General features: G+C 37.1%; 2 protein-coding genes, 1 long non-coding RNA gene and 1 pseudogene across 4 annotated transcripts; 2 read left to right on the top strand and 2 right to left on the bottom strand.

Moving 5' to 3' along the window:
* Positions 1 to 615: 615 nt before the first annotated feature.
* On the bottom strand, positions 616 to 5,766 carry LOC132119479 (cysteine desulfurase-like). Its single transcript, XM_059529495.1, has 13 exons — positions 5,439 to 5,766; positions 5,158 to 5,234; positions 4,916 to 5,032; positions 4,672 to 4,755; positions 4,335 to 4,487; positions 4,106 to 4,199; positions 3,887 to 4,021; positions 3,650 to 3,807; positions 3,459 to 3,564; positions 3,288 to 3,369; positions 2,758 to 2,841; positions 2,459 to 2,548; positions 616 to 1,447 (listed from the first exon to the last, which is right to left on the bottom strand). The coding sequence occupies exons 1-13, from the start codon at positions 5,551 to 5,553 to the stop codon at positions 1,384 to 1,386; spliced, it is 1,359 nt and encodes a 452-aa protein (XP_059385478.1). The 5' UTR covers positions 5,554 to 5,766; the 3' UTR covers positions 616 to 1,383.
* A 622-nt stretch (positions 5,767 to 6,388) lies between these two features.
* LOC132119191 (pyruvate dehydrogenase [acetyl-transferring]-phosphatase 1, mitochondrial-like) lies at positions 6,389 to 7,583 on the top strand (annotated as a pseudogene).
* A 658-nt stretch (positions 7,584 to 8,241) lies between these two features.
* LOC132119477 (RNA-binding protein 39-like) lies at positions 8,242 to 15,915 on the bottom strand. 2 transcript variants are annotated; one of them, XM_059529493.1, is made up of 16 exons: positions 15,648 to 15,913; positions 14,991 to 15,053; positions 13,603 to 13,652; positions 13,321 to 13,509; positions 12,850 to 12,915; positions 12,692 to 12,745; positions 12,483 to 12,600; positions 12,226 to 12,378; positions 11,994 to 12,131; positions 11,850 to 11,915; positions 11,563 to 11,767; positions 11,379 to 11,459; positions 11,171 to 11,291; positions 10,980 to 11,085; positions 10,800 to 10,878; positions 8,242 to 8,897 (listed from the first exon to the last, which is right to left on the bottom strand). In XM_059529493.1, the coding sequence occupies exons 2-16, from the start codon at positions 15,039 to 15,041 to the stop codon at positions 8,797 to 8,799; spliced, it is 1,578 nt and encodes a 525-aa protein (XP_059385476.1). In that variant the 5' UTR covers positions 15,042 to 15,053; positions 15,648 to 15,913; the 3' UTR covers positions 8,242 to 8,796. The 2 variants fall into 2 exon arrangements, with proteins under 2 accessions (XP_059385476.1, XP_059385477.1); XM_059529494.1 differs by lacking the exon at positions 12,850 to 12,915 and having other exon boundaries at positions 15,648 to 15,915.
* On the top strand, positions 13,114 to 13,461 carry LOC132119478 (uncharacterized). The gene is made up of 2 exons (XR_009426160.1): positions 13,114 to 13,217; positions 13,249 to 13,461. It is a non-coding gene; the product is annotated as an uncharacterized LOC132119478 (long non-coding RNA).
* Positions 15,916 to 16,501: the final 586 nt, after the last annotated feature.

Raw genomic sequence — 16,501 nt, 5'->3', positions numbered from 1 at the left:
GTTTTCCTCAAAAAAAACTTGTTTAAATTAACTAAATGAAGGACTGTGTACTACTGTACGTGAAGTATTTAACCATTTGAAGGCTGACAAATTGGCACTTTTACAAAGTCTGATCTGCCATTTTATTGTGAATCTACATCTTCAGATGTGTTGTCTATTTTTGTCTCTTTGGAAGGCTTTGGGAAATGCTGTACATAGTTAATTTGTATTGTATATATGAAAATAGATAATTGTATAAAGTATATGTACAGAGCTTCTGGTCATGCCTTTTTATAGTTACGTACGATGTAAATTGGACTTGTGTGTTTTTGAGTTTAAAAGTTTTCTAAATCTCATTCTGCTTTTTGTGTTGTATTTGTCTGACCATTTGTAAATGAAACTGTCTGAAATAAATTATTAATCTAAACATCTGTCTCATTTTCATTTGTCAGACAGTGAAGTAGGCTATTACCATTACAATTTCAGATGGTGTTATAGTCTTTAAGGTTTTGTTTTTCTAATCTGTAAAGGTTGCCTACAAATTGATATCTCTTCTCTAATAAGTAGCCAAGATAATGAATTTATGCTGTGTGCTCAATGTATTCTATGTCTACTGTAGTAAAAAGGACAAAACAATTGGTTTGGATGTTTATTTGTATGACATACATTCTGGAGTAAAACAACGACTTCACATCAACAGACACTACAGAATATGTGTTCTGCAATCATGAAAGACATTCAAGCTTGTTCTAGACCTTTTTAATCGGCAGGTGAATTTAAAAGACTTCTATTTACCAATCCTGTCCCATGCAAAAACATTTCATGTTTCAAGCTGGTATTGTCCTTTATTTTATGAAAGACTTTACCCATAAACTGTAATTATGAATTAATTACACTGCACCTCAGTTGCACCTGACTTGCATAACAAAAAGCTAATTTTGAGGAAACACATCAATGAAATTAATTCTGCTGGTCTCAGGACAAGGACAACAGACAATATGATATACTCCTAAAACATGTTGCACTATGACGTGCTCAAACACACAACTGACAAAGGCAACACTCAGTGCATGTTCATAGTAAGATGTCTTTTGTGATTATATTTTCATTGATTTAAACCGAGCAACTGTGAATATACTACATAATAACGTGAGTATAGGCTCACAAATATAAAAAACTGGTGAAAGCTCGTTTGAGAAAAAGTGACAAAATACACATCTATGTAACCCCTGCAATTCATTTAGACAAGTTCAATTCTCCAAATCGAAAAAAACAACAAAAAATTGTGCGTGTTTTTTGGGAAAATAAGATCGAAGGAGTATGGGTACGGCAGCCTAATCAAACTGTACCGATTGAGTATTCACAACTTAAGCAGCGCTTCATACTCCATGTGTTCAGAACGATTCAGTGCTGGGTCCATTTGATGCTCTTAATGTCAATCCCCTCCTGGACCATTTCCCATAACGGACTAAGAGACAAAGACAAAAAAAAACAACACTTAGAACAAATTTCCCAAAGAAAAAAATTGTTTACAGGGAGTTTAACCAATGAATTTTCCATGATTTTTATGTTTACAGGATTTTAAAAATCATCAAACAATTAAAACATTAAAGTGCCCCTATTATGCCATTTTAAGGTTCCTAATATTGTTTTGTGAGTCTCCTCACAATAGGTTTACATGCATGCAAGGTCAAAAAACGCATATTTTTAAATATGCATTTAATATCACTTCATTTTCCATTGATTCTCAAATGATTTGTTCTAAGATCAGTTCTAAGATTCAGTCTGTCTAAACCCCTCCTTTCTGTGAGCCTACTCTGCTCTGATTGGTCAGATGGCCCAGTCTGTCGTGATTGGTCTACTGCATTCAGTGCATTTCAGAAACAATACATCCATTTCCATAGTTCCGTATTTTGAATGCTCAATAGAAAATATAAACATCTATTATTTTTGATACTGATAATTTTTGGTTTTGATTCAGTAGAGTGGCTGGTCCAAATAAACTGGGTACTTAGCCATCTTTCAAGATCAAGCATTGAACTCCCTGAGATTAGAGAAGCAAGTAGTCAATAAAATGAGGGGGACACAAAAAATATTTGGGTTGTCCAGCTGTGGTACAGTGGAAAAAATGTATTTTAACCCCTGATTCTTTGCAACGTTATCTTTCGGAAATGTAAATAAAACATTTTACAGCTTTTACAGCGTAGGACACAACGTCTTCTCGACATGATGTTAACCACATGAACAACCTACAGTGTTTGAGGACAGGTCAAGTTGTTCGTGGCGTGGCCTGCCAAAGATAGGTGAGCATTATGCAAATGTGGCATAATAGGGGCACTTTAATCAACAACATCTAAATTAACTATTTTTTATTTATTTATTCGTATTTTCCAGGTCACAATGTTAAAATCTCCATGTTTTCCATGATGTGGAAGCTAAGGTCAGACCGTTTGATTCAAATCAAGCATGAACAGCTCACCTCATCTCCCTCAGCCGTTTGACCTGCTGAATGCACTTCTCCACTGTAAAATCCACTTCCTCCTCTGTGGTAAATCTGCCAATTCCAAATCTGAAAAAAATATGGGTCATGTGGATTAGATCTGCTCATTACAGTTTGTGTGGTGATGGTTCAAGCAGAAAATTAGGAAATTAAAGATAAAATCTGAATATAGATTACAGAAAACAAAAGCACAGAGAGAGAAACAAGGCATGTTGAGCATGACCTGGGGAGAAAAAAAAACTACAACAACATTTAGATTATTTTACAAAACTACCAACCGAATAGACGAGTGAGCCAAGTCCTCATCTGCCCCTATCGCTCTGAGGACATACGAGGGCTCCAAGGAAGCAGATGTGCAGGCGCTGCAACAAGAACAAGTTACTTTAGTAGAATTTATATACCATTATAGTTTATATTAATATTTTAAATACATTTTTTAACATTGCAGTTTTCATTTTAATTTCAATTTTGTTAAATTGTCATGGTCATTTTTATTATTATAACATATCTTTTAATGTTACAATTTAGGATTACTTTATCAATTTAAGGTTGCCTTGGCACATAACTGAGATAAGTTTATGTTTTACTTTCAGCTTTATAAAGGTTATTATTAATTCAATTATCATATACAGCTTTATTTATTTTAGTTTTACTCAATAAACAAACGTTTTTTGAATCATTTTAGTAAAAAGATAACTTCCACTATTTTTAACCAGCTTTTTATTTTATAAATATCTATGTAAATGAACAACGTGTACTCTTTCTCCAAGTTTACCTTCACACAAATTTCACATTTTCAACTACTGACCTTCCAGATGAAAGCGCAACATCTTTTAACGCCATCAACAGACTCTCCCCCTCAACATAGGCAAATGATAAATTAATGCATCCTGAAGAAGGAAAGTGTTTTTAGATTACAAACTCAAGTCACCATGGAACTTTACGAATAAAGGAAAATTACAAAGTCGTCAAGTCTTACCTGGGTACCTCAGATCTGGGTCTCCATTCATCACAACATCAGGAATCTCCGACATGATCTTCTGCACAAGGCGATTTGCAAGCACCGTCACACGCTTGTAATCGTACTGAAAATAAACAGAAAATGAAACCTGCATCTAAGCAAACTTAGACTAGCAGTAGCAAGTTTAACTCAAACCCTGAATTCTCTACCTCTAACTCTTGCTGGGCGATCTCACAAGCGGCTCCGAAGCCTACGGCGAGAGGTGTGGGCACAGTCCCTGAACGTAGACCCCTTTCCTGTCCCCCTCCGTTCAGCAAAGGCTCAATACGAACTCTGGGTCTCCTCTTCACAAACAAAGCCCCAACTCCTAAAAAAAAAACATAACCATTCATTAATATATTTTTGATAATGTGACCATTGCGCATTTAAAAGGTACAGTATGCTACCTTTGGGCCCATAGATCTTATGGCCGCTGATGGACATCAGATCCACTTTCCAGTCATTGACATTAATGGGGATCTTTCCAACAGCCTGAGCAGCATCAGTGTGAAAGTACACATTTTTGGACCTACACAGATGACCTGAAATCAAAACCCATTTTAATGTAGATGATATGAAGATTGACAGGTATACGTTTAGGAAATAATGTTGATAGTAAGAGTTACCGATTTCTTTGATTGGCTGTTTGACACCAATCTCATTGTTGACAGTCATTATGGACACCAAACTGGTATCAGGACGAATTGTTTCCTCTAATTGCTAAGAAAGCAAAATATAAGGTATATTTAAAATCCAGTAAAAATCCAGCAGGGTTGCAATCTATCGGAGCATGTAATTATTTTTGCTATTCTGGTTGGTGCTGAAATTGGAAGTTTCGCTTTTAGGAATGCTTACCTTCAGATCAATCAGTCCATTATTTTTCACAGGTAAGTATGTTACATCAAAACCCTCCGCCTCCATAATTCGGCAGGAGTCTAGCACACACTTGTGCTCAGTCTGGGTGGTGATGATGTGGTTTTTCTTAGCCTTATAAAACCGAGCCACACCCTTGAAAAAAAAAAAGATAAGATATAAAAGGACATCCAAGACGTATTTAGTTATTTTTGATAACCAGTGCAGCGCATCACATATAAACTTCACCTGTTTATTTTAGAATATGACAAGTCATTTGTGTCCCAGCGTCCCACTTTCTCCTAATCCTAATCTTACCTCACAGTAATGACATTCTTACTTTGATTGACATATTGTTGGACTCAGTCGCACCACTGGTGAACACAATCTCCCTCGGGTCGGCACCAATAAGATCTGCTACTTGCTGAAGAGGAAATGCCATTTCTGTTACCACAAACAGTGCATTTTTGGCTTAACCAAAATATTATGCTTCAATTTTCAGAAATACAACTCTCAGCAATCTAAATAAAAAAAAAATTTCTTGTTTCTCTTATGAAAATATACAGGGAAGAATAAAGACGTACTTTTCTCGCTTTTTCCACTGCACTCTCGCTCTCCCATCCATAAGCGTGAGTCCGGGAATGTGGGTTCCCGTAGTAATTGACTTGAAAGGGGAGCATGGCATCCAAAACCCTTGGGTCCTGGAACATTAAACAATGAAAACAATGGCATGTAAACTTAAAAGTCCCAGTAATGTAATTCATAAATGTAAACGAGTCTGATTAAATCATTTTCTAGATGGCAGATGACAGTGGCAGATGGGTACCATGGGTGTGGTGGCCTGAAAGTCCATATACAGCGGCCTCAGTTCATCCTTTTCCAGTTCCCTACTTTTTATCAAGTCTATGGAGAAACATAGGTATGTTTATCAACTCTGAAAGTTATAGTGACTGGAATAAATACAGCCATATTAGAAAACCAAGCATGTATTTACGTCAGCTTGCTAGTATCTGTATTATCTCAACCTTTTAGAAACTTACACAAGCTAAATTCAGCTGCGTCACTGTTAGTCTCTAGACTAGAGGATTCGATTTTGTAAAGCTGTACCTTTCTGCCCCTGCACGGTGTTGACGGCGCTTTGAGCGAAGCTCAGTCGAGGGTTGGAGATCCCACACATGGAGCCCAGAAGTTTTCTCGATAAAGTCCTGTTCATCATGTTCATGCAATTACACTGTTCTCAACATAAACAATTACAGAAATAATACAAATAGCTTGTTATAAAGGCTCCGTCAACTACTAAACGCATCAGATAAATAAATGTATTATTCGGGCAACTTCAGAAACAACAACATGCCCAGTATCTTCATATAACAGTGTGTCATCAGCCCTCAAAAAACACTCGGTAATGCTTACACAAGACGGACGTACAACTGGGGCGGGACAACTGTTATTATATATCTCATTGGTTATCTGAGTCTCTTGTGGGCGGGTTTTTGTGACGTTTACGGAGTTTATTGGTTGAAACCTAAACCTTGCCTGTTCCTTTAACGGAAATTGTGAGTATGAATCAATACAATGCTGCTCTAAGAGTTAGTTTCTCCGTTTTTGGAAATAAAAATAAAAATATCCAGTACATTTGGAGAAAATCGCCAGCATTTAATGACCGACATATTTTGCTTTAAGTCTTTGGTTTATATATATATATATATATATATTCTCACAAGTCGTGTAATGGGAAATCCAAATAATTTCCGCGAATCGGTTCTTTTGAAAAGTTCACTTGAAAGAGCCTATTCGGCTGTCGCCTGTGTCATTACGTAATTACGTCATCAATGCGCTAATAAAATCATATACTTCTAGTTAGGAAAAATCATAATTATAACAAAATGTCGAAACTATGACATTAAATACAATCATTGAATGAAAATCGAACATATGTTATATATATATATATATATATATATATATATATATATATATATATATATAGATAGATAGATAGATAGATAAAAGTCATAATTTTGATAAATAAATAAAAATTTAAATTTGTCATAAAGATGACGTTGTGACATAATTTTGACTTTTTATGTCATAATTATGACATTTGCGTTTTTTGGGTTTGGCTTCCATTAGTTTTACTTTTCTAATTTTCTACTATTTATGCTGTGCCACAAGCAGCAGAAAGACCTTGCATGGTCTCTTTTACTACATATCAGTGTCTCTGCTTCCATTGAAGACTTTAACTGATAGAGGAGAGTGTGGAGAGTAAACAGCCCGTGCTCCCAGTGCTACAATGGCACAAGCATCCCAATGACTATGTTAGCACAGATGCTGGTAAACTAAAGCCTATTCAATAGCCTGAGGACATAATGGCAGTAGATGATAGATCTGCAGAAGGATTATAACAATAACTTATTTACAAACAGCTTTAAGAAACACTTTCAAGAGGTTGGATGATATTTCCTTGGGGGTCCAGGTAGACTTTGGGGTTTCTTTACCTCATTGCACACCTCTCAAGAGTGGCTGTCTGGATGCACGGCTTGTGTGGGTCACATGGACCAAGATCATCTTCATGTGACTAATATGGGTGACAGCAGAGCAGTTCTCGGGGTCCAAGGGGATGATGAGAGGTGGCCAGCTTTTACTATTACCAACAACCACAAGGTCCACATTCCAGACAAGATACGTGTTCTTTCGGTGCATTCTGCTTCTAAGCGGAAAACAGTGGTGAAACATGGCAGGTTATTGGGCCTGTTGAGTCCTTTCAGAGATGTTAAGTTTAAAGTGGAGCAGTGAGCTCTTGAATTACATCTATGAGGCAACGTCCAGAGCTGTTGATCGGAAACAAAAATGCTGCTACCGAACTAGAACACACAACCTTACCTCGGATCCAGGAATAACATCACATAATGCAACCACATGTCAAATTCTTGATTCTAGCTACTGATGGTCTCTGGGAACGGATGCACAGACAGATTGTTGTGCAGGTCTTAGGGGAACATCTGTCATCTGAAGAAACCAGTTTCTGGATTGGGTTTTACACTTGGACAGATGCAATGCATAGACAGCCGCAGAAGAAAGCGCTTTCTGCTCTGGAGGATGAGAACAGTGTTACTCATCTGATCCGTCATGCTCTGGGCAGCGATGGCTGCTCCACTGAACCCAAGCGCATAGCCAAAATGCTCAGTCTGCCACAGGATTTGCCAAGGATGTACAGAGATGACAATTATAGTCATTCACCTCAATGGTTAATCTAATTGAAGCAGATCTTACATCATTTTATTTTATTTTTCAGTGTAATAATTTAAGACATTTTGTGTGCATTTATCATTAGAATAATTTATAAAAAGTTTAATTTATACTCATTGATGATATGGTGGCTTCTTCCATTTATTGTAAAGGTAATTTAAATTGGTCATGAAACTCAAGTCAAAATGTTTTTGATATTTACACACAAGAGGGTACTCTACAAAAAAATATCTTAAATAAATTGCAAGTTTCAAAACTAATTTCCCAGTTTAATGAGTATTTTCCATTTCTGAAATGGCCAGATTTGTAAAGTCACAAGCCTTCTCAACACACCCCTTAACATGCACCACTGTAGTTTGTAATCAGAGCAATACTACGAAGTAATCAAAACCTGGCAATTCTTTTAAATGACCTTAAAAACACAATTGCATTTCAGGACCATCATGATCAGTGTAAGTTTTTAAATGGGGGAAAAAAATACTAAGATAAGAGCACCTCATTAAACAATATAAAAATGCAACAAAAAAAAAAATCACTTTAAACATTTCAAAAACAGACAGTCATTACTTCAATAAATACTGGAATCACAAGAAAAAAGGACATCTCTTTTGCTGTTTTTTTTTTACATAGGAATTCACATTGTTCAAATTAAATGAGGATCTTTTTTTTTTTAGTTATCTTGCCTTTATTTGAAATTAACTTTCCTCAAGGACTTTACAAAAATCAAATCTTGATTAGAAAAACAAAATGTCTCTAAACTTTATGGTCTCTAAATGAACAAAAGATAATTGTCATTTAGTTGCCACAGCTCATAGAGCCAAAAAGTTGAATATGTTAATGTCTGATCAAAATCGCAGTTTAAATCCAAGACTTGTGTATATCTGTCAAAATTGTACACTTCCTCAAGTGAGAAACATGCCAATCAGATCTATCACAAAGACAATGTGGAAGGTGAGAAAAATATGAACAATTAAAGATCATGAAGCAAAATTCAATAAGTAGGCTGTACATAGGAAACATCTTTTACACCACAGAACTTCTCTCAATGTCCAAGACCTGTAAGGACACTATTCAAGTGAAACTTTTAAACTTATTGGTTTTGTAACCAACTTAAAAGGAAACAAAACAACTGTGCCACAGCTTGCAGAACGGTTATTGTTGTCCAAAAGTTAAAAAGAACAAGGCTGAAAAAGTTGAGTCTTCCAGAGGTGATTGATCACCGGCGACTGGGCATAAGAAGTTGTGTTGCCTGCACTGACTCTGGGAAAAGGTTGTGGTATGTAGGAAGAGGAACATAAGCTGCTGTGATCATTTTACCTGGAATACAATATTGAAATATAAGATAACGATTCAGACAATAATACTTATGGGTTTTAGACAGATTACGTAATACTAGGGCTGGGTATTAAATTTGATACTTAAGCAACGACCAGATTTCCGAGATACCATCTAGTATCAAATTTTTTGGTCATTCAGTACCAAATTTCGAAACCTAATGAGTTAAACAAAAAAAAAACAAGGCATGTACGACTTGATTCAGCACTGCGCAGACCGATCAGTGTTTAACATCAAAATACCACGTTAGCGATTCAAAAGTTTATGGAGTTTACGAGAGCTTCTGTTCTCTATAGCTCTCATGGTACACTGATGTCATACACCGATCAGTCTGTGCAATGCCCTGTCAAGTCAAACACTCCTACTAGTTTACGGCCAGAGATTTTCACATGTGTGGCTGTAGTGTTTGAGCATCCAAACCCCCATAGATGTAAGGCTTAGTTTACATTGAGTTTGTTTAAAATCAAATCCTCGACCATATTGATGTTTCAGAAAAGACCTCCGTCCCCACTACACGACCGATAAACCGCCATTGAGTGTTTGTAATAACTTCCAATTGTGATCTAATGTTTGTTTTTGGCATATTATGCTGCAGAAAAGTTATTTGTAGCCTTTTATATCAAGCTAATCGTTATACCGGTGTAGCATTTCTCATGTAAACACCCTGTATTTAGACATGTGCCAGTATTCGGTAATGCGATATATCATGGTAATGAATATGCATTATATTGTTGTTGTGGGCACTTCTAAATTCAGTGAATAAATATATATTACAAATTAGGAATGCTTTTTAAAAACACTATTCCCATCAACTGATCAAAATGCACAACATCACTGTATGCTGCTTTAAAGATGCGTGTGGCGCTCTGATGTAAACAAGCACATTTACTCTCTGACAGCAGATGGTGCTAAACTGCAGAAAATGCAGCCGTTACCCTGGAAACCCCATAAATAATGCAGCTGCTACTTTCTAATAAATATTTAAATTTACATTAGGGTATTAATTAGTTAATTCATTGGTTAACAAACAGCCATTGAAAAATTATTCTGAACTTTCATCAATCTTAGGTATTCCAATATTTAAAATCAAAAGTTGCAACTAAGTTATTTAATGAGCTAACATTTACTAAGACTTGTATTTTTTTTAACAAAGATTAATAACTTCTGTAGCAAATGAAGCGATTGCTCATTGTGAATGTTAATGGTTGTCTAATGAGGTCTTATTGTAAAGTGATACCTATATCTTTATAGTACTCTTTTGCACTTTAATCCGTGTAAAACTTAAACCTTCACGTATTTTTCTGTATTGCTTTATTGTATTTAAATGTTCAGTTATTTTTGTTATAAGAAAAAAGTTATTTAAACTGTTATACTTCATTATGATCATTATGATTTTAACTAAATGATAATACCGGATGCCATGATATAAGCATTGGCAATTAATCGCAACAGGAAAATTCGATACCGGTATATCCCTACCTGTATTATGAAAATTTTTATGATTGACATGAGCATCGAATGAGTCAGAACAGCGACGGCGGAAGAGAAAACTTAGGCAGACAGCGCTGGAATGCTCATCAGTAAAACAGTGGAAAGATGTGGAAACTGAAAACTATTTGAATTTTACATTTTTTTTCCACCGATTTATTGTGTTGGTCACATTTTGATCCTTCATGCTTTTTAGGTAAATGTAATCTTGTTAAAACAGATTTCATGAAATTATTATATATATATATAAATAAAAGTATATATAAAAGTATATAAGTATTGTTCAGGAATTGTTAGCGATATTAAATTTTGAACGATACCCAGCCCTACATAACACATATCAGATGAAAAAGCATATTGCTTTGAACAATCCTCAACTCGAGAATTTAGAATTACCTCCAAACCAACGTCCATGTAACGCACTGACAGCAGCCATAGCAGCAGGAATGCTGGGACACTTCACATAGACATTACCCTGAAAAGAATGACAAAAGCAAACGTCAAATATATAAATTATATATATATATATATGCTCAATATTTTATAGAAATTAATAAATGTTAAAAAAAAGCATACTTCAGCTGATTTCTTGTCCACGTATATGTGTATGACTCCACCATGTTTGTTGCACTCCTCAATGACATCATCCTGAATCTCTATTTCCCAACCAAGATCATTTTCTCTTCAAGAAAAAAAATGTAATTCAGGCAAAAATACTCTTTAACATTACTTTCTCAATATACCTGCAATTTTCTCCTGCTACTTACGAGTTTGGATTGAACATATTAGACAGCTGGAAACAGTGCGTTGCAATTGGTTGTGATGGTAGATTCAATGCTTGGTTTGGGGGCATATTGAGGTTAAAACTCAATCCAGGGTTCATAGCAGCTGAAAGGAAAGAGATGGATGTTAATTGCAAACCCCCTAGGCCTTATTAATGGCACATCTACTGAACCCAAAAGAAAAGGAACTGACCAGTAGCTGCAGCCATGGCTACCATGGAGCCACTCATGTTAAGGGCCTGCTGTGCAGCGGGTGGGATCTGCAGACCAGTACCTAACAGAAAAAAAAGCATTGTAATACCTCAAAAAAAAAATCCCATTCACCTCATAACAATACGAAAAAAATCAAAAAACAAAATCAAAGAGAACATCCATACCTTCAGCCAGTCTGGCCATGAGTTGAAGTCTACCAGTAGTTCCCAGATCAATGCCTGTCCTTTCCAGCTCATCATTGTCCAGGAAGGAGCTGGCAGTGGAGGCATCAGTCCTCTCCGTCACATGTCCCACTTTCATTGGTCTGCCAGCCAACTCAAAGCCATTAAGCTGTTCCAGAGCCTTCTTAGCACATTCAGCATCAGCAAACTATGAGGAAAGAGGAATGGTAAAAAGCTAGAAATGAATAACTTCTTGAACTTGACACCAACCACTTCACCACACAACTTACTGTGATAAAGCCATATCCTTTTGATCGTCCTGTTTCACTGTCCATCATCAGTTGAATACTATCAATCTGAAAAAAGGAAAATACAATATGAATAAGAGCTAAGGCATAACATGAAGTGGGGAAAAAATGTATAGCACTATTTACCCTTCCAAATGGCTCAAAGATGCCTCGGAGCATGTCTTCTGTGATGTTAAAATGCAATGAGCCAACATAAAGTCTCATAGGTCCAGCACTGCCCTTCTGTAAGTTGTTGGCCAATGCAGCTGCTCTGTTTTTCTCAGCCTGGTCACCAAATACACAATTTGCAATTAGAAGATGATCACATGTACAACCAAAGATTGTGCAAATGTTTCCACATTCAGAGTGACCATGTTACCTGTGAAGCCTGCACAATGATTGGTACTCCGAGTAGTCTTTGACCAGACAGACCAATTGCCAAAGGTACAGAGGTGGTATCCACAAACTCAATGTATGCAATACCTTTAGATCTTCTAGAGTTTCTATCAGAGATAATTCTCACATCTCGCACCTTTCAAGAACAATAAGAATTAGGTGTACATACAAATCCAAATTAGAATAGGCTGTTGATATAGAAACTGTCCTAAATAAAACTATAGATACACAAACACTGACTTTTCCCACTGCAGAAAAAAATTCTTCCAAGTCTCGTGGTCGGATCCTGGCTGCCAGCTGCATGCAGAACACTGTGCGTGCATCCCTTTCTTCGGGGGTGAGATTATCAATGGGCTTCCTGTTAAAAAGACAAAAACAAGCAATTAATAACTATACTCATGAAAGAATTTTGTAGGAGGAAACTTAAATCAAGGCTGAAATAAACTTACCTTATAGGGCTTTTCTCTTTCTTGAAAGGACTGCGGCTTCTAGACCTTCTACGGCTGAGAGAGAATTTCTGTGAGTACTTTTGGAAAGACTTTCCATGTCTGAGTCATACACAGAACAAGTAACTACCCACACACAACAAAAATAGTATCATAGAAACCTTAGTTTGATGGCAGGTGGTGGGCCAGTCTTCCCCCTGGGACCACCGTTAAATTTCAGGCCAGAACTGTGATTTAAAAACAAGGTTTTCAAGGTTTTTAATCTCAGTAGCTACGACTAATCGCTCTACTGCTAGTGCTAAATATATACGGTAAGTTTCAACAGGGTACACAAGGGTAAATGTTGTACACATTACAACAAATTCCTTGTTTTGGAGGAAATCTTCTCATCTTCTCTGCTGAAAGACAAACATGTAAATTGGGACGGCAGCTAAACTCATTGGAATACTTATTATTCTCCAGAAGACATTTTCACACTCATCTGGAGCACTGTGTGAACCTTTTACTTCAGGTTAACATACTAGCTATGGTTAAAAAAAAAAAAAAGACATTCAAAAGAGCACTTTTTTTTTTTCAACTGTGTGAAGATTTAACATGAGGATTATAACCCAAAACAAAAGATTGCTACGTACAATGGAGCTTTGTAGCGACCACCACGCTCCCTGCTTTTGGAACGGCTGCGTCGTCTCTCCCTGCTGCGGCTGCGCTTCCGATCTTTGCTGCGGCTCCTCCTGCGGTCATGGCTTCTCTTGCGATCACGACTCCTGCTTCTTTTCTTTTCCCGACTGCGGCTTCTGCTGCGACTTTTGCTCTTCTTTTTCCTTGCAATTCAATAAGAATATTTTAGTTTAGTACATCAAACATTAAGAGTTTTGTAAAAAGGTATATGAACTTAAAAGGTTATATAGACATACTTCTTGCTCCGCTCCTCGTGGCCATTGGAACTTAAGGACTTGTTGTCATCCTAAGCAGGGTCGATAGAAGACAGCATGAGGAGGACGGCGAAACATTTCAAGTCGTAAGGATAAAGAAGGGATGGGAACAAAAGAGAACATGATATGATCATTAAATAGGAGTTCATTACAGGGTTTGGGCGGGAGGATGACAAATACAAGGGGGACCTTTAAAAAGAAACCAACCACATAGCTGCCAAAGTCGTTCTTCCTTACTAGTGCTTGTATTACTTGTGTAAGGCGACCAAAAAAAAAAAAAATTCAAGTGCTAGTGCTATGCTGGGTATGTCAAATAAATAGCATTGCATTTTTATGCACTTCATTCATTCATGAGGCAGCCCAACAGCTTCAGTACCAAGGCTATCTGAGCCTAAGACCCAAAGTGGCAACGCTAGCAGACAGCCACTAAACGAGCTCCAGTGGTGGATGCCATTCCAGTGATCTTCACCCCATTTGCCTTCCTGGATTGAAAGAGCTCGATGCCACCTCAGTCACACATCTTGCCCTGAAGCAAACAGGGATTCACACGGCTTAGTAATAGCGACTCCCATAGACCATCTAATGTTGAGTTGTTCTTTTGTTGTTGTTGTTGTTAAGAGGCTACATTGTTTACATGATAAATGTATCTTTTGTTACTATTACGATATTATATGTTTAGCCCCATCATTTCCAGTTCGAATAAGCGCAGAATAACCATATACAAGTACTTTTAAATGTCAAAAGCATGCATAAACACTTTTTTTTTCTTCATCAAAACAGATGACATTTACAGTATATTCGTTTCAGTTTTTCAGAGAGATGAATAGGAGAAGGAGACTCTGTGGATTTGCTCGTGTATGTCAACTCCCATTGATTATGACATTTTAGTGGTCACCTGCCATATATTCATACTGTAAAACATGCAATCTAGATCTAGCCATTTTGAAAGTAAACTTCTTTTCGATAAAAAAATAAAGCTAAGTATACCATGCATAAAATAATATGAATACTGTCTCCACAGAGTTCATACCAGTTCTTATCTGCTTCCACTGCATTTACTCTGGCGGTACCTATGTATTATTTTGCCTATGTGTTTCAACCAAGGGTACCACAGTACATCAATATATTGGGCAATTACTACCTTCATTTTTTTGACAGTTCACACTGGAATTCATGGGAGTAGAGGTGAGATATAGGCAAGTCTACAAAAAGAGATAGATGGGCAATTTATTCATTGAAACCACTATGACAGAAACATTCAAGTTATTGATCTGACAATAAAGACTTAGAGAAATCACGACTGGTTAGCAGTTTCAAATGAAAGCTTTACAGATTCCTGGGCGAGTTTATTTACTTGCATAAACACCCACCTTTCTATATGGAGCCTCGAGCATTGCTTCAATATCCAAATCATCGGCCATGTTGTTGTTGATCTGCAGGAGAGGAAAACAATGTATCAAGTGGCGTTTAATGTTAAACCTATGCAAATAAATCTTCTGAAAACACAACACGTACATTTGCCTGTAGTGTTTCCCAAAATAGCACTTTAAACTCGGACTCTACATTGCTGATTTCGGACATGCGTGACTGGACAGGGTCATGCAGCGCACTTTTAAGCACGTTAGCTTCCTGGCTAACGTAACGTTAACTAACTTACTTTTCTCACAAACTGTTGTGAAACGTCTTATCACATTTTGGACACATTTACACAACATTAGCACATATAACGGAGTAATATCTAGATTTTGATGTTACATAACAACACCTTTCGTATTTTCAGCAGAGAATCTGGAAGCTAGCTTTGTTAGCGCATTAACGTTAACGTAACGTACATAACTGGCTAAAGTCGCTTCCTCTTCGTACACAAGCTGAAACGGCCCACTTTAAATGGCGTAAATACAATAATTTAAAACAGTACACATCAATATGATCTACATATGACACATAATACATTGATATTGACCGGATTGTTCTTATAAACAGATCCAAACAGTAAGTAACGCTAGCCATAAGCCTTTCCGTCTTACCTCAGACACTGCGGCCTACAAAGCTTTAGAATCCCAACTCCGCAAACGAGCGTCAAAACCCGGATCTGCTGCTCGCTTCTGCTACTGTTGCAAACCCAGTCGATTCGAATCCAAACAAAGCTAAAAAGCACGCGTGTATTACGCCAGAACTTGGTCGTTTAGACTAATACTAGTCACAAGCCGCGTGTTGCGGTTATCAACGACGAGCTGACTGGCGACAAACAGCTACTGCGCGTGCACGACACGGTTCTGTTGCATAAGACGAGACGAGTGTGGCCGTCCACGAGAGGGAGCTCGTATTACACGCACAGACAACTTCTTCTTCTTCTTCTTTTAGAGTTTAACTGGCGGTTGGCAGACCAACTTAAGGTGCATTTACCGCCACCTACCGGATATGAGTGTGGTCGTCGAGAATAGTCAGAGGGAATTATTCACCTATGCGCATTCCTATGATATAAATATTTACATATTAAATTCGGTAGAACAACCCCGTATTTTTGAGAAACCTCATAACTTGATTTTTAACACTTTTAGATACATCTCCTAATAGATTAACTAAAGTAAGCGCTTTCCCTTCTTTATATAGGACTGATGTTAAACAACTACGCTCTTCCATGTAATTATTACACTCTATTAGGACATGTTCAGCTGTTTCTGGCTGTCCGCAATAATCACAAACTCCTGTCTGATGTTTCCCTATACGGAACAAAGATCTATTGAGACCTGAATGGCCAATCCTTAAACGTGTCAACACTGCCTCTTCTCTCCGACTTCCATCCCTAGATCTACCCCCTCCCACATTTCTTTGCACACAGTAAAGATGTCTGCCAGTGTCATTACTATCCCACTGCTCT

Source organism: Carassius carassius, chromosome 38 (assembly GCF_963082965.1).
Source record: "Carassius carassius chromosome 38, fCarCar2.1, whole genome shotgun sequence".
Taxonomy (NCBI): domain Eukaryota; kingdom Metazoa; phylum Chordata; class Actinopteri; order Cypriniformes; family Cyprinidae; genus Carassius; species Carassius carassius.
Note: the sequence above shows the minus strand (reverse complement) of the source record. Positions and strands in the feature narration are given on the sequence as shown.

Excerpts from the sequence above, each read along its gene's own strand:
- LOC132119479 (XM_059529495.1), bottom strand. The coding sequence starts at position 5,553 with ATGAACATGATGAACAGGACTTTATCGAGAAAACTTCTGGGCTCCATG. Across the intron at positions 4,022-4,105 it reads ACAGCCAATCAAAGAAATCG|GTCATCTGTGTAGGTCCAAA; the intron begins GTAACTCTTACT and ends TTTTGATTTCAG. Across the intron at positions 3,370-3,458 it reads CCCAGATCTGAGGTACCCAG|GATGCATTAATTTATCATTT; the intron begins GTAAGACTTGAC and ends TTCCTTCTTCAG.
- LOC132119477 (XM_059529493.1), bottom strand. The coding sequence starts at position 15,041 with ATGGCCGATGATTTGGATATTGAAGCAATGCTCGAGGCTCCATATAGA. Across the intron at positions 12,916-13,320 it reads GGTCGCTACAAAGCTCCATT|TTCTGGCCTGAAATTTAACG; the intron begins GTACGTAGCAAT and ends TTTAAATCACAG. Across the intron at positions 11,292-11,378 it reads AGCCATGGCTGCAGCTACTG|CTGCTATGAACCCTGGATTG; the intron begins GTCAGTTCCTTT and ends CTTTCCTTTCAG.